At 39.1% G+C, this 22,786-nt stretch overlaps 1 protein-coding gene across 1 annotated transcript in view; it reads right to left on the reverse strand.

The window, feature by feature from the left end:
- Positions 1-21,673, reverse strand: part of tmtopsa (teleost multiple tissue opsin a) — an 80,526-nt gene extending 58,853 nt beyond the window's left edge. Inside the window, exons 1-2 of the mRNA XM_086042966.1 lie at positions 21,196-21,673; positions 5,587-5,915 (exon numbers count right to left, since the gene is read on the reverse strand). Of these exons, the coding sequence (XP_085899092.1) occupies positions 5,587-5,915; positions 21,196-21,574 (708 nt within the window). The 5' untranslated portion in view covers positions 21,575-21,673. The remainder of the gene's footprint in view (positions 1-5,586; positions 5,916-21,195) is intronic.
- Positions 21,674-22,786: the final 1,113 nt, after the last annotated feature.

Below are 22,786 nucleotides of genomic sequence, written 5' to 3' on the forward strand. Positions count from 1 at the left end.
TGTGATTCACTTCTGAGGTAAAGATCAACGAGTTGGTGACCGCAGACCTTCCCTGCTCTGAGGCTGCACTTAGGGGCCTGACACAGCCTAAGTGTGACGATCCATAATATTTGACTGCTCTGGTTATGTTTTTTTTTTATTTTTCTTACATGTGAGGAGAGAACACAAAGAAGACAAATCTTTCTCGTTTTCTCATTGACCTCTGCCTGCACCCGCAGCCAAGTTCCAACTTGAATCTTAGTCACCCCCATGCGGACTGTTCACTTGACTGTCCCATTATTAGATGAGGGATTTCAACTTTCTGTATTCAGTTGGCAAGTTCCCTTTAATATGTCCCAAATGATATCATCCAACATCACCTCGAATAAGAGCTGACGAGTGACATTGCATTGTGTCAGGAGAGCACTCCAAAGCTGAAAAAGATAACAAAAGCTCACATACTGTATTTCTCCACAAAGGAAGTACAGACATCATGCAGTAACAGGCATGAAAGAGACACTTTTGCAGAAAGTAACACCACGAGGTGAGAATACGCTGACTTTACCTAAGCACCAAAGAGAGCTAAATGTGATTCATTTCCTTGGTTCTTTCTTCAAACACACAAATAATTCTTCCTCTATGTGGTATCAAGTTATCTTGTTGACTGTGTCTTGCATGTCCAACAGAAATTCTTAGAATAAGAATAAGAAGAATTATATTCTTCGTATAATGTTGACTTATCTGGCTCACCATTCCTAGCTATGTGATATCAACTGAAATGGAAATAATGTAGACATCTGGAAGGAACAATTTTCATTTTTGAGACAAAGCGTCGCATTTACACACTTCCACAATGTCTTCACTGAAGGAAAGCTACAAGGTTCCTACTAGACTGATGTCCTTTCTTTCCAATACTGTGCTGTGTCAACATCACACATTCGATTGCTGGTCAATTTTATATGATAAGACACGAGCGTGCTGAATCAAACAAACACATGCACATGTCATTGTTTATTTACCAAGACATGATGCTCATGGATGGAGGAGCTTGTAATCTTGGAAAATCTCTTGTAGGACTGTAAACAATGGACTGTGTTTGCGTGTGGGGGTGTTTGTGTGTGTGTGTGTATTACGAGTGTGTATATTTTCCATGGCGAGGGAGATTAATACCTCCCATTCTGTCCCCTTCTATGGACGGGCTAAATTGGTCGACGGAAGCGCTAACGGAAACGAGTTAAAATTGATAGACGGACGGATTTGTTCGGGCTTTACAAAAAGGCAGATAGACGGACGGCAGAAGGGTACCCAGGCTATAGGCAAATGGCAATAAACGGACCGGCAAATTTTAGTAAAATGCCCACCTATGGTAGTTAGCATGTTCTCCCTATGTTCATGTGGGTTTTCTCCGGTTTTGTACATTTCAAAAACTTGCAAGTTAGGTAAATTGAAGACTTTAAATTGTGAGTGAGATTTGACATAGGAGCGAATATGTGTGTGAATGCTTGTCTGTCAAAAAGTGCCCTGTGATTGACTTGCGACCACAACGCCTCTCGCCCACTGTCATCTTTACATTGTCACCAGAAGAACACCCTACTATGCATGGTGACAGCAGAATCATGCTTTTCCTAAGATGGAACTGAGGCCTTGGACAAGGCAGATGTAATGAAACGAGATGAAAATAACACGAATGCTTTAGGCTTGCAAGAAAGCAACAAATATCAGGAAAAGCCCTTGAGAACATCTGAACTGAAGTTGGGGTTAATCCACAGGTGTCAAACCCTGGTCGCACACCTGATTCAAGTGATCAGGCTCATGCAGAGCTTGCTGCTGGGCTAATCGTTTAAATCAGGTGTGTTGGAGGGGGGAAATAGCTAAAACTTGCAGGATACCGACCCTTGAGGTTTGATGTTTGACAACTGTGGGTTACTCTGAGGCCCTTTAAATAATAGCAGGTTTGTGCTGATATCCATTTAACAGGAGTTTGAAAGTGATTGATGAATTTTAAACACAGTCGCATCCCAGTATCTAGAGGATGTGTACACTTGCGCAACCACATTATTTCAGTTGTATATTTTTACTTCCCCTCTTGTAAAGATAACCCTAACCCTTTAATTCAATTGAGTTGCACAGGTCGGAGGTCACATTAATGGTGGAAAAGTTTTTTAAACATTTTTTTCTTGGTGTTGGACATAGTATACAGTTTTTGTTTATTAGTTATTTTGAATGTTAAACGTTTTGGGCTGGGATTCCAGTATAATGCCAAATTGAGATGTGCCAAAATAACACACCCTTGTTAGAAAGGGATGTTTAAATATAAGCAGTTACGTGGTTCACACACATTTTGTTTCCCTGGAAATGGATTCTCTGGATTTCCTGTGACAGACAGGTGATCAATCCTTGGTGTCCCTCTCCTTTCACCCAAGTCACCCGGGATAGACTCCAAGCTCTCTTTGCATCGGAACATTATGAGTGGTGTAGAAAATGAATGGATGGGTGTGTGAATGTTAACTGAGATGTTTCGAGGTCTGATAAATTATAGCGCTAGAAATTACATTTTTAAAGGGGGACACAAAACCCAATATAGGTGACACGTCGGAGTACCTTCCTAAATATGAAACATCTTTAACTCATACAATTAATAATACCGGTTATTTTTCATTTATAATTGCATTATTTAACTTCCAAATCGCCAGTCAAAGTTAAAAACCTGATAATTTTTTGCGTATACTGTGAGTCATAAAATATAGATCTGCAGTGCTGACTCTGTAACATAATTTCCATGTCCCCATTTAATGCCTCTGTTGACCATAATTGGCTCAGTTATAAAAGCACCAAAGGTCAAGAAACCTACAATGCAATAAATTGCAAAAAAGTGGGCACAGTAAACAGCAGCAGTGGTTTTGTGTATGGAGTTAGCAACACAGCAGTCGAAACACACACATTTTTGTGAAATAGTCGATTCAATTCACAATCTGTAATGTCATTTTAAAATCACATTCACTTCTCGATTGATGTACCACCCACTACAATGTCATTCGGTATCACGATGCACTTGTACACACTGTTGCTCAACTGCAACTCTGTTCTTGCACTTCAAGTCCCCAGTCGACCTGCAAACTCTCACTAGCAAATAGTAAAGTAAGTTCCATTTTTCTATTCTACTCTTTTTCTTTTTGTCACCACTGACCACAATGCATTACCTCGATAAGACAGTGCTTGGCTCTGAGCATTAACAGTGATGAGGAATGAAATACTTTGCTCAACAGGAGGGCAACGTCACATGATTTTTAAGTAAAATGAGACAACGCTGTTTTTTTTTTGTTTATTATTACTTTTTTTAAACTGAAGCCACTAATGGAATTTATTTATTCCTATGACTAAGGCTAGCTGTTTTGAGTTCCAATAATATTATCACTATCACAGCACGTTTCACCTGTTGAATCAAGTAGTATCTCAGTGGTTAATCATACATTTGACCTTTTTGCAATGGACAGTCTAGGTCCAAGTGCCCATTTCTAATTTAATGCACACATTAATGATTGACACACACACTGCATTGCATTAAGATCATCTCCGTTTTGACTGTAGTTTACATTTAGAACTGGTGTTTTTTAATACTAGAGCTGTGGAAATTGTGGAATATGAAATATATAGGAAATAATTCCATCGTGTGTGTCTACACTGCATGAGTTCCACTAGTGGTTTTGAGAAGTTTGTTACAAGTCAGTTAAGTGTCTTGCAAGTTTGTTTGTTGTGGGTTTTTTTTTTTTAAAGTACTGAACACATAAACAGATAACAAAAAAACATTAGTAGGGGTAAGAAAATTTAAAAGAAAAACAAAAAAACAAAAGAAAAAAAACAATGTTTATCTTTAAAGCGGAAGTCAACCCAAGCATATTTTTTTCAAGAATATGTTCCCAGCAGGCCCACTAGTTGAAACACAGCATTCTGATTAATTTTGCGTTTGTGGAATCTAAGTTAAGTAGCAAAATGCACTTGTTTTTAGCCATGTCTGGGGGTGGCCATTTTGTCTTCTATCGACTGAAAATGACATCACAACTGCTTACAACGACCAATCACAGCTGACCTGTTCTCTGAATCTGAGCCGTGATTGGTCGTCATTTTCAGTCGACAGTAGAAAAAATGGCCGCCCCCCCGAGATGGCTAAAAACGGGGGAATTAACACTTATTCCACAAACTCAATATTTATCAGAATGCCCTGTTTCAACTAGTGGGCTTGCATAAAACATATTCTTGAAAAAAACATGTTTGCGTTGACTTCCGCTTTAAGCACTGTCACATGTTCAAAAGGAGTAGGAAGAAGTGCAGAACTTACAGTATCTAGTCCTATCCCTTGTCCTTTGTGTATTTTGACTTTCATGTTTTCTTTATTATTTATACAATAATAAGTCATTGACGTAGAATGCCCCAAGAGGAGAAAGGGAAAAATGTCAATATATAAACCTACTCATATATGCAACTGCACTTACATACTGTATGCCTACATACATGCAATACATAGGCACATCTATCATTATACTCTCATATACATTGTTGTCCATTCTCAATATTTCATTACATTACAATCAATCTGACATATTTCAAAAAGCAACTGATTTATATAGTTTTTTTTGTACTTCACGTTTGAATTTGTTTTTGAACAAAGCAAGTGATTCACACTGTTTCAAGTCAGTTGCGAAATTATTCCACAAATTAACTCCTCTTACCTAAACACACCTTTGCTTAATGTTTGTTGTTGTTTTGGATTTGTTGGAGAGACTTGTACCCCTCATAGTCATAGCAACTCTCTCTGATTTCGAACAGCTTTTGAGTATTTGGGCAGAGCAGTTTATTGTGTACTTTGTACACTATTTATGCTATTTTAAACTCAACCAGGTCATAGAATTCCATAGTGTTTCATTTGCTAAATAATGGATTTGTTGATTCAGTATATATTGATTGATTAATAATTCCAATTGCTCTTTTTTGTAGTTTGAAAACAGGCAGAGTATTGGTTTTATATTTCCTCATATTTCCATACAATAGGTCAGGATTGGTACTAATAATCAACAATATACTGTGTGTAATGACTTCTTATTCAGGACATCCCCGATTTTGTACAGGATCCCCAAGAGCTTTGACATTTGACTTTTGACATTACCTATGTGTGACTTCCGTGTCAATTGAATTTACCCTAGTTGTGACTTGGTGTTTAATTGGTCTAATGCCAAAGACAAAACTTGGTTTTCTTTATGTATCGTGATAATTTATTTATGTCAAAGCATTTTTATTGTGTTCAATTCCTTTTCCGCAGTAGTCATAAACTGGTTCATATTTTCTCCAGAGCAGTAAAGGGTCAGTGAAGTGTGACAGTTAATATTCCCAGAGGATGTTTTTAAAACACCATACATCATCATAAGAGGAATTATTATTATGATAATAATAATAATTGATATTATTGTTATTCTTATTATTGAGGTGAGGATATGGAGGTCTATGGAAAATGTATTTGTGGGTGCATTCTGTTATAACAAGATGTGCACTCTGTCTCACCTGCTTTGATTGTATTGATGTAGCAAACTGTCCCCAAGCCCTGTTTGGACTCACCTGTCTGATGGCGCACAGCAGCTTTCCATAGCAGAACACGATGACCAACAATGGCACAATGAGGCAGAAGATAAATAGACAAATGATGTAAGATATGTTATTCGCAGTCTTGGCTTTCCAGTCCACAGAGCAGGTGGTCCCTGGACCTTCTGGACCGTAGTGACTCCAACCAATAAGCGGCGGCAGAGTCCAGATTAGGGAATAAACCCAAGAAAGGGTGATGCCCAGGCAGATCTTACAGTAGTTGGATGAGTCGGCCTCAGTGGGGGTCATCATGGTGCTGTAGCGCTCATAGGAGAGGACAGCCAGAGAGATGAGGGACACAATGCCTACAGTGAGATAATACATATTTAGCTGCATCAAACAGACCACCATTAACAGACAGTATTACGTCTTTACCAAAACACTACTTTAGTAAGTTTAAACCACTTAATATGGTTACTTGAGACTCAACACAACAATGCAGTCATTATCATTAAAATAACAGCTTTTTAACTGCATGCACTGAAAATATCTCATTTACTTTAAAGGTAGAGTTTGCAGTTGTACATATTAAAATTGTATGTAAGACCTTACAGTGGAATATAATTAAAATGATCTTTTGAAAAATCATCCCTATCTGGTCCATTCTTTGTCATTTTTAATTATTATTTCTAAACTCGTGCCACGACCAAACTGGCCAGTCGGAGACTCTAAAGAAAGAGTGCAATAGCTAATAATGTGTCAATAATGTTCCTGTGCACTCTCACATGCACTTTGTCTGCCAATTGCAGCTGTAGTACACAGCCCCGTCACACTAATAGTTTTCCTGCGTGTATTTTGAACTCTGGTCCCGACAGCCCTCGAGACAAATAAAGGGTAAATATACGTAATGATGATTTCCTACGTGGATGGCTGCATCACTGGGCCTGAAAAACAACCTCCTCACATTGGTGTCTGAATGTGTGCATGAATGGGTGAATGTGAGGCTTTGTAAAGGGCTTTGGGCACCATATGGTGTAGATAAAGCACTATGTAAGTGCACTCCATTTACCATTTTGACATTTCATTAAAGTTAGCTATTATTTATTTTTTAGTCTATTTTTTTTTATTTGGGTAGTCTTAATTATTTTTTAGAACAGGTTTATTACAATTATTACAATTGCCAAACAACTGTTTGACCTTCCTTCTTCGGTATGGCCATATAGTAATAGCAAAATAAATACATTTAAAATGAAACCTGAACTCATGCATGATATTGAAAGCTGAAAACAAAGGCTATTTTTGCATGAAAATAGAAAATGTAGTTTCAGTTAGGTTATTTTTTTAAGTACTCTTGTTTTTTATTTTAATTTTGTTGATGTCACTCCCTCAGACGGTAATGTTTATTTCAATACTCCCACAATGCCTTTCATGCTTCTTCAAGCTGTAAATACCAGAGTTTCCCTTTCCTGCGTGTTGTATAATGTGCAATTATTTGGTTATTTTACTTTAGTGAGAGTACTATAATGTAAGGAATCAGGTGGGGTTTTTTTTGTGTTTTATTATTCTTCATATGTGCCTGAGAGAGACATCGTGGGTAACATGAGCATACTGTTTACTTACATTTTGTCAATTCTTTCTCACAGTTGCCACTCGCAAGTTGTCAATTACAAATGTTTGGTGGGTAAATGAGCAGTGCTATGAAAATTCTATTTTCACTGAATGAATGCAGAAGTGGAAAATTCATCAATATACCTTACTGCATTACATGAAAAGTAACTGCAGTCTGACTAGTTGACAAATAATTTACTTCAAAATGAGCACATTTTAGGTAACACGCTATGTTTTAATGTAACTTTCGATCCACGATTCCTCTCCCCGCGCATGCGTAGATAAGAAAACAAAGATGGCGAACGCGAGCGGAACGGACGGCGCCACCAGCGGCTCAGGAGACGCATCTTCACAGCAGGTAAAGTCAGCAACGTGTATATCCAATTTATTAATATGTATTTCATAAGGTCGTTCTGTCGCAAATAATAACTTTGGACTCAGGCTTACGGCGATAGATTGCAATCTAATGATGCATTTCACTGTTAGCATTAGTACTTGGCTAATGTAGCTCTGTTTTCAACGTATCTGTCACCATACTGTAGTTTAGTCACATGTACCCACAATTCAGCACGTTAACAAAAATGTATGTATTGTATGGATGCTGTTAAGAGCTCTTGCTAAATTGGTCGCTCCATTTTATTAAATTAAGTACTCTCACAGAGCTCCAAAAAAGAAGGACATTGTAGTGTGTTAATGTAAAAGAAAAAAACTTATGCAAAGTGTCCCATAATTTGTTTCTAGTTTGTAGACATATCACTGAGTCCGATTGTCTTTGAGCTATCTTTAATAGAAATGTAGTGACACGGAAGGGCAGTGAGGTTTTATAAATATTTTATAAAATTGTATTGTATTGTATATTGTAACAAATTATTGATTGTATATGAACAAGAAGAGCAAATCATTATATATCAGTACACATTAACCAAGTATTTAATGGATTTTGAGTTACACTCCCCAAATATCCAAGTTTACAATGCTGTACAGCTAAAATATTATTGACTGTCAGGATATCTGTTTTGAAGGTTTCATGCACAAGCCAACAAAGTTGTGCACATTTTAATTGAAAATATTAGTTTCAATGCCATTTTTTTCTTTTACAGTAGTAGCAAAAAGATGGCTCATGTCATTCCTGAAGAACAGTAGCAGTATTGATTTGATCAAAAAGACAAGGGTAACACTAATTCATTTCCTTTTCAACACACAGCATATCGTCTCTGTCCTGTGAAAAACAATTATGTCCAATTTTTGAAAATGTTTTAATTTTCATGTTAATGCGATGTCTGTAAAGCGGAAAGACTATTCACGTAAAAATAATAAAATTGAAAAAATGGAGATAAGTGTTTTTCCCATGACAGCGACGATATGCAGCTAACAATATGCATTTTTAATTCAGAGCCGCATTTATCGATATAATCATTTAGTTGAATAATTTATTTTGATTACATATTAGCGAAGTTACCATCATCTCAAACGGTAAACTTTGACCGCTAGATATTTTCATGTAATTATATTTTCAGAAATGTAGCTAGTCATGTCCAGGATGATCTCTTTGGTGACGGTCGCAACTCTGACCCTGCATGCTGACTTGAAGTGTAACTGCAAGTCACTGGTGACGGCTGAGATCCCGACGGAGTGGGCTAAAAAAACAGCAGAGTTGGAGATGGAGGCAAACACTGATGACAATCTAGATCGACGATGAACACATGCCCTCAGATGGAGCGCCTGACTTGGGGGACGATGTCAATGACGACAAAATGACAACATAGAAATTAAAATACTTAGTACTAGTATAATAGACATCAATTATTTCACTGAGTATTATTTGTAGGCATAACATTTATAATTCAATATCATTGGACGCTATGAACAGGCAATACTTTTTGTGTGTGAAATTGTATTTATGTACATCAGTTTCAATCAGTTGAAATCTGATTTCTGACACCACACATGAATAATTTACACATTGGTTGATACATTTTCTAGGGATGTAACGATTAATCTAAAATCAATTTCAACTGCATAAAATATGCATCGATGTAAAAAAAAATAGAAGAAATTCGAATCGATTCGCAATACCATGTGAACAATAGCCGCTCTCAAATTATTTGGCGCATTTCTCTCTCAAAAATGCCTCATCTCCCGCTGGAGAAAAAAATGATTGGTGCCGAAGAAGGGTGAAATATGTTTACAAATCCGGTATTTTCCTTTAGTATTTATAGGTAGTTTCATAGCATTAGTGCAACTCAGCATAGTGTATTGTTTTTTGGTTCCATTTGATAATGCACCAAAAATTCAGCAATAAAATATTTACGGCCACAATTCAATTTCAATTACTGGTACTCCACTAAAACCAGGAATGCTGGTACAACCTGCGCAGTTTAGTACAAGTTGAATGTACCATCATCTTGTCTTTATTCTTTTGTACGATACCTTAAAGAGTTCTAGCTGTAAGATACTGATAGTCATGTAAGAGCAGCAGCTTGCTGGTACGATTATGCCGCAATTTACATATGATCCGATTAGTCAACTAATCGCAACTCCTGTTGGTGAATAGTCGACTAGCAAAATAATCGTTTGTGACAGCCCTATTTGACACTTGAATCTGGGTTGGAGTAAATCGTTACATCCATAACATTTATAGTGGATCTATTCAAATAATTTCCAGAGAAAACGTAATGGGGTATGCTGAACAGGTAGATATGCTGATGATACTGCAGTGGACTTCGGGGGTGGTTTACAAAGTGCTGCAGCTGGGCTGATTTGCTCAGAATGAAGAAACTACAAAAGAAAAAGAGATCATTGTTAATAGGATTCAGATGGTTTTATATCATGCAACCACTTGTCAAAATAGAATTGAGTAAATTTCAACGTTTTTTTTTCACTGTACTGACAAACTATAATTTGATATATATAAAACACACAGTGACATTTCATATATTTTTATAGGAATACACAATCACAAGTTTGTTCCGTGGGGCGGATTCATAATTTGCTCTTATGATGCATTCTAGATGTTATATAGAGACTCAACTGTTTTACATCTAGGTACCAATAAAGGCTGCTGGTGGTTTTGATATGCCAGAGTTACAGAGGAGGCGTAGAGTGAACTCCCAGTCAGCACTGTTTTAATGTTAAGTCACCTCCATTAAAGCCAACTCCGATGAAGTTGACGTGTGTGCATATATTTATTACTATCCAAAGATATTACACTACCAACTCATAAAAAATATACACAACACACACTATCTCAGTGTCTACAAACACGGTATACTGTACTTATGAATATGTAATATTTGTACCATAAAACATGGAAGGACGACAACAACGCTCAGTAAGATGTTAAAGCGGATAAACCTCACTTGTGTCACTACATTTCAGTTTAAACTAGTTCGCAGTATAACAAAATAGCCCTCTGTGATATGTCTTCACTATACAAGAAATAATGTGCAACATTGTTTCTTTTGCATTAAACACTACTTGTTTTTTTTTTAGTTCTGTGAAAATACTTAAATGAATTAATCAATAAAAACGGAGCGACCAATTTGGCAAGAGCTATTAACAGTATCCATAAAATACATTTTTGTTGACGTGTTAAATAGTGGGTACATAGACAGATACAAAAACAGAGCCACATTAGCCAAGTACTAATGCTAACAGTGAAACACATCATTAGATTGTAATCTATCGCCGTAAGCCTGAGTCCAAAGCTGTTATTTGAGACAGAACGATTTTATGAAATACATATTAATAAATTGGGTATACACGTTGCTGACTTTACCTGCTGTGAAGATGCGTCTCCTGAGCCACTGGTGGCGCCGTCCGATCCGGTCGCGTTCGCCATCTTTGTTTTCTTATCCACGCATGCGCAGGGAGAGGAATCGCGGATCGATTAGCTCCCCTTCGGCCCTGCCTGTGTTCTGCGTGACGTCATCCTAATTTGCATGTTGTGCAGATTCGTGCTCTCACAAAAGTGATTCGCATCCTCAGCTGGCAATTCGTGCTCAGTGAAAATTCATAGTCGGAGAAGCGAGAGTTGTATTCACAAAACAATGGCACCCACAGTTTTTGTTCATACTCACAAGAAAAGAAGTCAAACCATCACAATTTTGATTCGTACTCACAAAAAAAATTCAAACCCTCACCATTTAGATTCGTACTCTCAAGAAAACAAGTCAAACCCTCACAATTTTAATTTGTACTCACAAATTATTACTATTACGGATACGAATCGTTCACGCATAACGCATAAGCCTTTTTGACAGCGATCTTACTCCATATCATAGAGCCTAAATTCATCAAAAAATAATTTGAGTAATTTCTTCCAGACCGTTAATAGAACCGATAAGGGTGGAGATTATCGATACTGCGGTTTTTAAAAATTCAGCCTCAAGGGCAAGTTTAGTAACGGGACACTTACCCATCCCTATTTGGGCAAATAAAACTATTCAAATTCATACCTTTCCATTGAACATGATCCATAGATCAAAAAATTGGGCTGTGTAGAGGGTGGGGCCAATGAGGCAGGGACCCCAGGCCTCCACTAGGGTGGATGCGCCCACTCGTCCACTAAAACGGGCATGCTTAAGGTGCATCCCGCTGGGATTAAGGGTATTGAGTTGGGAAAAGTTCCATCTGCACAAAGTGACCACTTCACAGATCTGCAGACTTTACACTATCCACCCGTGGAGGCCTGCTGCTTGTATGTACTAAATGTATTTAGTGCACCTCGACTTGCCACACGATACAATCAAATCAGTTTATTCTCCCGCCATGACAAGGAGTATCAGTGCCCCTCTCACATGTGGTATGAGAGTAGTCGCTTCATTTGGCGGTGAATCAAGTCAGCTGTGCTCACGCCTGCAATAGCGCAAATGCCCTTTATTTCTATGCGCCACGCTGCACTGTGAAAATATCAGAACTTAGTCTAGCCTGCACCTACGCAGATCTAGACTGTGTTTCGCACCAGACCTGCACTAGACACGAAAATAGAGCCCTTAGTGTAGTTGAACAACCATCACCTGCCCCCATTCCCCCAGCATTTTAATTCTGTCTCTTATTTGTTTGAAGTTGTATAATTCATGATGGTGGTCCTTGAGGTTTATTGTTTTTTTACTGCTTAAGTGAACCTGTGCTGAACATTCTTATTAAAAAGCTGCCCCAGACATTTAGTCGATAGGCCAAAACCATGGGTACTCTGAAAAAAATAATTAATAATTTAAATACACAAAAGTACCTTTCTGGCTATAATTGTTTTTGTCCAATTTTAATAATTTAAATACACAAAAGTTCCTTTCTGGCTATAATTGTATTTGTCCAATTTTATTGTTTTGAGTGTCATATGAACTCTGATTAATTCTTAAAGGAACATAACTTATTATGCAGTTTTCAATCCCGGGACATTGCAAATTACACAAGACAACTTGCTTCTTTATTAGCTTACAACCTCATGCTTGTGTTTCAGTTTGTTGTGCTCTTGTGGAAACACTTGCCCAACTTGTTTCACTTCATTAGTTGCACTTGCAAGCCACTCAGTGTTGCCTTTTCCCATTTGTCTGTTGTTCGCATTTGTTCTCTAGCTGCACTACACGGTCAAAGAGTGGACAGAGGATTACTGCCCAAATATAAGAAGAAAGTGCTTCTGATATTCAGGTGGGAATACTTCTGATTTTAACTTTAGTCAAATGTCAAAATTAGATGCTGGTCACTATTGTTTGGCTTAATCAGTTGCTTTTGAAACAACTTAGTTACCAACAAATTGATGTCTGTTAGTCTAACATTCGGATATGTACAGTGTGTTCTCACCCCGGATGTCAAATAATGATTGCAATACCTGATGAGTCGTGCCCTGCATCTTTCTTTTGACTGATAGCTTTGAACATTAGATCCCAATGACGCCCACTATTCTCTAACACAGTGGTCGCAAACCCACGACTCCAGAGCCGCGTGTGCCACTTTCATCCTTCTGTTGGGACTCTCTACAAATAAATCAGTATTTAAGTTGAATTCAAATAAGTTTGTTGGTTTTTCAAATGTAATTCAAAATTTGAAGATTGTGGTGCTTGTGTAACATTGAAATAAAACAATATTTCAAGATTTATTGAGCTAATCAAGCCCCGGTAGGTAAACTGTGGGTAAATTCCAGAAAAGAAAAGTTTCTGAAGAAAACATAAAGTTGAATGTGATACATGAACTATATTAAAAAAAAAACAACATTGCTCACACCTCACAGATTACAGTTTACAGTTAAGTGTGAAAATGAAAGTGACGTCTATAGCCCTGATATGCCGATGCTGTACGCTGAGGCGCAGGAGAAAAAAAATCATATTAACAAAATAAACATCTTAATTGGCTATTATTTGAAATCGCTAACCACACGCTCCACACGCAATAAAATAATGACGGAACACAAAAGCAGAAAGCATTTTTGGTTTGCATCTTTGGTCCGCTAGAGGCGGATTATTTATGTTTCACTTTCATGAATACCGGCCTCAACCAAGTGAAATTTTCAGAATGTTTTTGTCACATGCAGAGTTAAAATGTTGTGTTCTTTCTTGAAGTTCATCAATTTCAAAAATGCAACACACCTTAGTTTTGTATTATTACAGGTAAAAAGTACTACTATATAGAGTGTATATATATATATATATTAGGGGTGTAACGGTACACGTGGGTGTATTAATAAGTTTCGGTATGGCACGTTTGGTTCGGTCCACGTGCGTTCGGTTCGGTCCACTTATTAGTTTACGCACGGGCGCTATTGACTGTTGCACGCAGGAGAGGAGGGTGGCGGCACTAAAGAGGAGCCAGGACGTCAGAAGCCGTGATAAATCATAAATGCATGGATAAATGGCATACTTAAACAAGCCAGAGCTCGAAGGTCCCCCGTACACTGCCGTCTCCTGTTTGGGAACATTCTAGCTTTCCTGTTAAAATCGCCGATGGGGAAAGGTACGTGGAGGAGTCCCAAAGTTGTGTGCCGACATTGCTACATGAGCTCGGCGGCTATGCACGTCTAGCACGTCTAACATAACACTTAAAACGACATCATCCGACTTTGAATGTTTCTTAGACGAGGAAGCAAGCAGTATTTTTAGCCAAAAACAAAGTAAACAGCTCTCTCCTTCCTTCTCCGCTGCTCCACTCACAAGCCGTACGATGGCTCGGAAACATCACAACTCAGCAACACACAAATCCGACCACAACACAAATAACCCAATTCGTTACAATATGCTGTTGAACAGTCAAAGATTTCAATGCCTAAAAAGTGTAAATAATTTCATAAAGACTTTAGAGTTACTGTTTTCATTATAAAAAGAGTTTTAATACAGTTAGCAACTTACCATGCCTGCTTTAGGAATGTGGGAGGAAACCAGAGTACCCGGAGAAAACCCACGCAGGCACGGGGAGAACATGCAAACTCTACAAAAGGAGGCCGGAGCCGGGATCGAACCCAGTTTTTAATTTTCTGTGAGAGACGGTACAAATGGCTCTTTGAGTATTTATGAATGCCAATCCCTGCTCTAACAAGTACAAATGAACTTTGTTTGGGTGTCTGTCGGTCTGTTTGTATCTTTATTTATCTATTTACCATGCATATAACATGTATATGATGTTATAATAAACATGTTATACATAATCATGTTTTGTTATGTTAACATAACATGTTTGACATTCCAATAACACCGCCAGTAGTCACAGTAGTCATTGTAGCATGTGGTTATCTGATCTATAATCTTATTATCCAATCTGATTCTCTATAATTATCTAGCAGCAATGATGCGTGCAATTGGTTAAACAGAGTATAGAATGTCCCACTGAATAATCAATAAACAGAAAATGGGCACCTTTCTTCCATTGATTGAGGAAAGAGTACACACAGTGGATGCTCAGTGGGCTGATCTGTGTGCTGAAGACCCTCTCTTTTATCAAGTCGTGCTTCTGATTTAACAGGGCAGCTTTAGTAAAATGGTTTTCACATATAGGCAGGAACATTACAGTGGTTAGCACATCTGCCACAGTGTTTAAGGTTCTGGCCGGTTCCGGCTCATATGTCCATGCCAGTACTGTAATAAGTGTAGTGCCAGCGTGAAGGTCTTGTAGTCTTGTGGCTCAAGTTTCAATAGCTGTTGCCATTTTATAAATGTATATGCAGAGCTGGGCACTAGGTAACAGATCGGTCCGTCTATCCATCACTGACGAACGCCCGTTTTGCTGACGATGGACGAATGATGGGAAAAAATTTTAAATAGACGGACTAAGCATAGACGGAAGCCCCTTTATTTAGTCCGCGATTCATCAGTAGTCCGTCATTAGTCTATTTTTTGCGGTGAGGCTTTGAAGGCTGTGGCGAGCGCGGGGAGAAAGGAAGTGAGCTGTTGTTGCTTGGGGGACAGATTTGGGTGATGGGCCAGGCTGTGAACAGGCTTCCAAAACGCTGTGAAAGTCTAGTCTAAGAATCGATTCAACCCGATTAATCGAATAATCAATTCGAATAGAGACTAATCGAACTCTGACATCCCAGCACTCACAAGCCCTATACAGAAACACCTAACAAAAGACATAACATACCTAGATCATTAGAATATACTAATTTAGGGTATATAAAAATGTCTTTAATTTTTATCCATTCCAGATGCATACCACAATTTGAACGTGTAGATAAAAAAATTAAAAAATAAAATACATATATATATATATATATATATATATATATATATATATATATATATATATATATATATATATACTGGCACTAAGCAACTTTGAGGAGGATGGGGAGCAACCCTGGCACACATAAAAACCAAAACCAAATATCCTGAAATGCTTTACGGCATACTCACTTCCTCCTTTCGCTATAAGGACGGAAGTCGATTCGAACGTATATGCGCTATTACTGGTGTCATGAAAGAAGCCCCAAAACAAACAAAAAAACAAAAATGTTGTTTAAACAAAATTAGATTCATTACCTCATAGCTATTCATCTTTCACAGAGCCAATGGAAATAGAAATGTAATTCAGTCCAACTTGCGGGCCAGCGAGAGCTCAGGATTTCACGACACTACGCGCTGTCGCGCATGGGAAATGTGGTTTACTTTTGACAAAACACTACCGCTTTTGTCCACATGGCGCCACCATAATCAACAAAAACTATGACACAGTGTTGCTTTCAAGATAGACTGAAAGTAAAACCACTCAGCAAATTGTTTTGGAGAAAACAACTTTCTTGCTTGGCTCTGCTAACCAACATTGTTGCCATAAATGTATAATAATATTTAAATGTATATTTTAAAGTTATTCCAACTCATATTATGGTTTTACCCCCAAAAAATACAAGTTGTTTTTACAGTAGTGAATAAACACTACCTCTGCTGGTTCCTAATAAATATTTCACTGGTATTTTTTCGAAAACGTTTCAAGATTCAACAATCAGTTCAACAAAATTGACAGAATGCTTATCACTGTAAATTAATCAAATACTATGCTCACACATTTTAATGCGATGCAACGTTTTGACTGGCACAGCGAGTTAAGCCGGAACTAGAGACAAGAGGCCAGGCTGTTCCAACAATATTTCAGACCAGTAAAGTAGATGATCTCCAGTCAAGCCTACATGTTCAAATCCACTAGTAATAAAATAGTGTTATTCCATTACAGTTATGTTTTCTTTTTTTTTTTTTTTTTTTATTATTATGCGATCTCCCACTGCTTGAGGGGATTTAATGTCATAGCGAGCACAACTTTTGCTCCAACTTCACAGCATCTCAAATCAAATGAATGGATCAAAGGCAACAGCTGAATCTAATTTCCCGAAATCAAGCGTGTTACGATGAGATAAAGAAAAAGAAAGGATCTTTATTCCGGCCTTAGATGTGACACTTTCTTGCGTCTCTGTCTTATACGTCTGCCAGAAAGCATCATGCTCATAATGTCATATCTGATACCGTGTATCCAGGAACAGACCGACTGAATGAAAATCACAGGATTGAGCCAGACCCCACGTGTTCCGATGCAAAAAGATAGCGCCGGTGTGATCCTACTCGGTCACCCTCTATTCACATTTTACCGTCTCCAACGGTCCTGGCTCATCAGCCGACTAACTCTCTTTGACCTTCATGACCGTGCGTGTTGTTCTTTGTTCTCTCTCCATGCTATGACCACTTTTCACCATCATGACAAATTAACCTCACTCCAGCCAGGTGTTTTGTCAACGTGACGCCCATATTGATATGCATTCGCTCTTCTCTGGATGTGTGCATGATCATCCATTTTTGTGCTCACATTATAGACGTTGAGGCAAAACGGTGCCTCACAACGGTTGTGCACAAAGTCAATCTAACTTCAGTATGCAGCAAGTGGGCTCAGCACCGCAAGGTTAATCCAGTGACTGTGTGCAGAGTCCACTTGAAGCAGGCAGGAGTCAAACAGCATGCGCGGACGGCGGACACGCAGCTTTGATGAAATTCAGAACAGGAAAAAAGGAACCTCTGGACGTCCACATCGTCAGACGCGACCAGCGGAGGTGAACGGGTCATATGTAGTATACAGTGCAGTGTATAACATGGGAAAATTCCACAGTGGGAGTTTATTCAGGCGTACATATATATGCCAGAAAAGGCCAGAGTTTGTGCTTCCGATTAAATAAAAGCTACGGAACTTCATTCAAAAGAGAATTGAATGAAATGCTGCTGTGAGTATAATGCAGCGGATTACAAGCAAATCGTCTTGAGACTAGAACAGACCTAATAAAGATGACAAGCCAGTCATTGGCAGCAATGCCCTTTAAACATATTTCCGTTTTAAAGGGATTACCAATTTCAAGATATATTGATCATCTCAAACGCTGTAGTGAAATTTCTGGAGAGACAGTCACTTTATCAAAATTAAAGCCAATATGTTTCATCCAAATGTATCCAATCCAGTCTTGAACACTTCCTCACTGTTTCCGTTGCTGTTTTTATGAGTCCATGAGGGGATAACTCCTCCATTACCGATGCAGACGCTAATGATGTCTGAGTTATCTCGCTTTCAATGAACATACTTTCAATGTGTCACTAGCTCGCTGAAGCCCAACTCCGGTCACATCAGATTAAATTGGCTCCTATTGATGTTAGCGTAACACATCTTCAGAGCTTAATCTCAGCATAACACTTGAGATAGTGAGGTTGGGGCTACAGTTAAAGCACATGCGGATATATCGGGTGGCTCACTTTGTTATCGGTGATGCTGTTGAAATAAAGCAATCCTATTTTGGAAATCCTCAACAGAAATGAAAGTATGAGAGTTTTTCATTTTCAGTTTAAATCTGATAGATGCAAGGCTCATAAACAAAGGAAAAATTAGGTTTAGCCAAATTGAGCACAAAAAGTGGAAGTTTCAGTATTTGATGCATAAAGCAACAGTGAGGCCAATTGAAAAAGCCAGTTAAGTGGGATACAAAAAGAGCTGGTCTTAATGTTATGATGAAGAAGACTCACCGAGCGTCTTGTTTTGTGTCACATCGCTGGTTTCTCCAACACAATTTTGGATGTGCACATTTTCTCTAAGCCAGGCTACCATCCAAAAGAAGACAAAATGTCTTCTTGTTACAGATTTTGTGACATTTGAAGGACTATTCCAGATTGTCTTTAAGTGCGGCAAAGAGTTGAAGCAATGTTTTTTAAATGAGCTTTTTAAAATACATCTAGTATGCTCTCCAGCCAAAGATTTATGAGCCCTGCCACAAAAGTTTCAGAGGAGGAAAGTTATGATGGCCGACTGCAGTTTAGTGTGTATGCACGTGTAAAAGAATGTAGAGGTAAGATTTTTATGAAAAGTCATAAATTCTTTATTAAATGTTACTTTGTGGTGCTATTAAAAGTCATTCATAAAGGCAACATGCTTCCATTGTTAAGATGGACGAGCTGGAGGAAAGATTTCAAAGTAGCTGAGCATAAAACTGGTGAATCGATGGATGTGTCCTTTGTTGCACAAACAAGTAATGAGAATAAGATAAATGACTAAAATACCAATAAGAACAACACTGACATATGCATTGTATATCACAGTTTCAAGAATTGTGGAGATGGGTCGTTGTAATGCAACAGATTTAAAGGCAGACAGACACTTTTATATTTTAGAAAATTATTGATTATGTATTGGTCACTCCCTCGTACATTGTGTCAAGGAATTATAAGAAGACAGTAGTTATTTCCTCCAGGTCATTATTAAAATTATTTACCAAATATTTTGTAACATTGGCTGAAAAGCGAACATTAGACTCCTATTTTTGTGTCCAGGGCAGTCTATTTCTGTGCATGGGTTGAGTTTTCTTTTGTTTGGCATTTTTGTAGACAGACACTGGTAGAAAGGGGAATTTACGCTGTTGTGGGAGTGAACACAGCCGACATGTTTCCCATCCAATTGGAGCGGCTCCTTTGAATTTAGCACAGAAAGAGGCGCATACAGTCTTTAACATTGCGGAAGCAGAAATAAACTAGCCGGAGTCCCTGCAGAGCGCCAAATTTGTTTATAAGCGACTGCAAGCAGACCTCCACGGGTGGATGATGTTAAGTTGGCCAGGAACAATCACAGATCACCACTGTGAAGTGGGCACTTGGAGACCGCCATTCACCCTAATCGTTTGTGTCAGCTTCCAGGACAAAACCATATATGTATGCATTTGTTTTATAAGCCATTAAAGTCACTAAGCACTCCATTAGTTACCGCTACAAAATACAGTGTGACAAAGCGAGATATTCTGTTAAATCAAGGATTTCCACAATTTGTCAGCTCAAGACCCAAATTAGACATTGTATTGATTCATTGGAGGGTATTGATGGAAAACACGTACTGTGTTTGAATGGGAAAGCTCATCAGTTAATGCCTTTTCGGTGTGTAATAAAACAGCCTAATGGTAATGTTAATCACAGATACCCATTACTATAGGTTCAATTTTTTTGATACAGCTCTTGATTTTGCTGTTCCAACAGTTTTATAGTCAGTATGCCGATTAGCAGTTATCTGATAAAATAACGATTAATTATGCAGACCCACTGTTTTTGCTACAGGTGCAAACAAGAATGCTAAGATTTTCTTCTGACCTGTTTCAGGTGAACGGGCAACTTTCCATAATTTCCATCACCATGCGCACTCATTATGATCCCAGCAAAGGCACACTAGGGTCCCATTTCTTATTACAAACTGTCCCTATTCCGCCTGCTCATAACACAAGGAGCTTGCTTGCACCATAGCTAAATGAGGGGCAATGGAGCATCGCTTACCTCAGGCGCACCCAATAACAACATCTAGTACACAATCACATATTTAACGACCAATTGCACACTGCCTTATCCTGTGTGTGCGCACTCAGAAGAACCCAAACTATAACGTCCACACAATCCATATGACAAAACGAAGGACGCGCATGTGATGCCGCATTAATGAGCGCACTTACATGTCACCTCTCATGAGCGCATTCGTGCACTGTGGAACTCAGCAGCCCCTCACGCAGACTGCGAGACGCGTAAGGATGGAGCAAGGATGTCATTAAAAGTATCCCTCCAATAGGAACAATGCTCATTTACACCAGCAGACGTCATTAATTGCTGCATTTGAGGACATGATGCGCAATTGCAGTCTAACGTATTACCGGCTGTGCATGGCTTCCACTTTGAAACCAATTGTGAATGGCTTCCGCGGTGAAATAGCTGCGATAAACAAGGAGTGCAGTACAAACTTGTCCATTTCGCCCACTGAGAAATAATAGGCAGTTTGCGAATTGTCATTGAAGACGTCAAACTGCCACGAGTCACGCACACTTCGAGAAACGGCAGTTTTCCAGCCTTGAATCAAACTTGTGAGAAACACAACGACCGCAAGAATTGCGTGCTCATTCATTCATTTCGACGCGGAATAGCTTCAATTGATAAATTTAAGCTTTCCGCATCGAAATGAATGACGTGCCGCTTGGCCATCCGGAACACCCAGAATCTGCGCCCCCAGTCGCTTAACGGCCCACAAATAAATCCACGAAGATTGTGAAAACAGTATCGTACTTACCAAAGAGAGAGTTGGCGAAGCCGTACCACACGCAGCCCTTCGCTCCAATGAGCCACCTTCCCTGCGTGCTGGCCGCGAAGCTGAACGGCGTCCCCAGTACGCACACCAGCAAGTCGCTGATGGAAATGTTAATCAGGAGCAAGTTGATGGGCGAACGTAGTATCTTGTAGCGGCAGTAGAGAACCAGCACCAGCAAGTTGTTCACAAGTCCTAAAGTGCCGATGAAGCCCAAGCACACGGCAACGACGAGGTTCCCTGTCGGCGTGAGGGTGGAGCGCTGAGAGCCGCCCCCCAGGTCCGGGTGCCCTTCCCCGGCTCCGGCGTGCAGGGCGCTGTTGAAGCCCGCGCAGATGCTCAAGCTCACGTTGGACAAAAGCATCGCGGCGGCGGCGGCGCGCTGGCCGGCCACTGCGCGCCAAATGGATACTAATAGACGACCACAATTACACCCCAGTTGTTGATGGGCTTTCTCTTTATATGTGTGAGTGGACAAATGGTTTGACGTCCAGCCATCGAAATTCGGTTTAAAAAGAAAGTGGCATCGTTTGGTGCAAAAGTTTATTTGGGGGGAGATATTAGAACTTCTCAAAGTGTGTGAGAAGGGAATGTACGGGGGAGTGGAATGGAGGGGGGAAAAAGAGTGGGAAAAAAAGTTTTATAAAGCTTTGCTCCACCGTGTGGCAGTCTGCATGCACACTCAGGCTGGCTCTTTCTACAGATGCTCCTGTCCCTCCCACAGACACCTTCCCTCTCTGGCCGTGTTTAAATCACTCTTGGCGGAGCGAAGGCTGCTGACGTAGGGGGCGGGAGGGGGAAGCGGGGCGCGCGGGTGCAGTAGGAAAGAGCAACACGAAGACCAATCAGACCATCGTTATCGACATCCTCGCCAACGTCTTCATTTTGTCCACTCAATACAGAACTGCATGCATGCTCTTGAACCCAATCCGTTCAACGAACAGTTGGGTGCACCTGGGAGAGGTGGCGAAATGTGCAAAAAAACCATCTCTAAGGTACTGATTCAAATCACATTTGTTTAAGTAAAAGTAAAAAAAAAAAAAAAGATAAAGTACAAACTCCGAAACGTACTTAAAGAAAAGTAAAACATAGTTTGTATTGTCAATACAGTACAACGTACAAAAACAGACTTGACCCAACAATAACAAAAACCTGCGCACACACAAAACACGACAAGCTTTCCATCATACCTTGCAAAGTGTTCGTACTGAAAAGAAAAATACATCATTAAAGGTTAAAAACAATCAAAACCTGCTCCCAATAGGCAGTCTTGGCTTCAATGGCGACCAGTGCGCAAATCCCTTTTGGTGACCCCACTACCACACAACACACGCACTCACACCCACGCAGACGCACACACTCAGGCATAATCACACACTGATGAAAGACACATCGGGGTGGACTTTATTTTATCTCGTTATTCTTTAATAATCTTCTTTAGAATATATTGATTAATGATTATAAATAAATTAGAACACAGCAGCAGTAAACAATAACTAAAAGAGAAACAAACAACACAAATATTACATTTCACAAATTAATAAACACTTAAGAGAACTTAATTGCATAAAATATG

This window comes from Filicampus tigris, chromosome 10 (genome assembly GCF_054856515.1).
Source record: "Filicampus tigris isolate MCC_2025a chromosome 10, RoL_Ftig_1.0, whole genome shotgun sequence".
Classification (NCBI taxonomy): Eukaryota; Metazoa; Chordata; class Actinopteri; order Syngnathiformes; family Syngnathidae; genus Filicampus; species Filicampus tigris.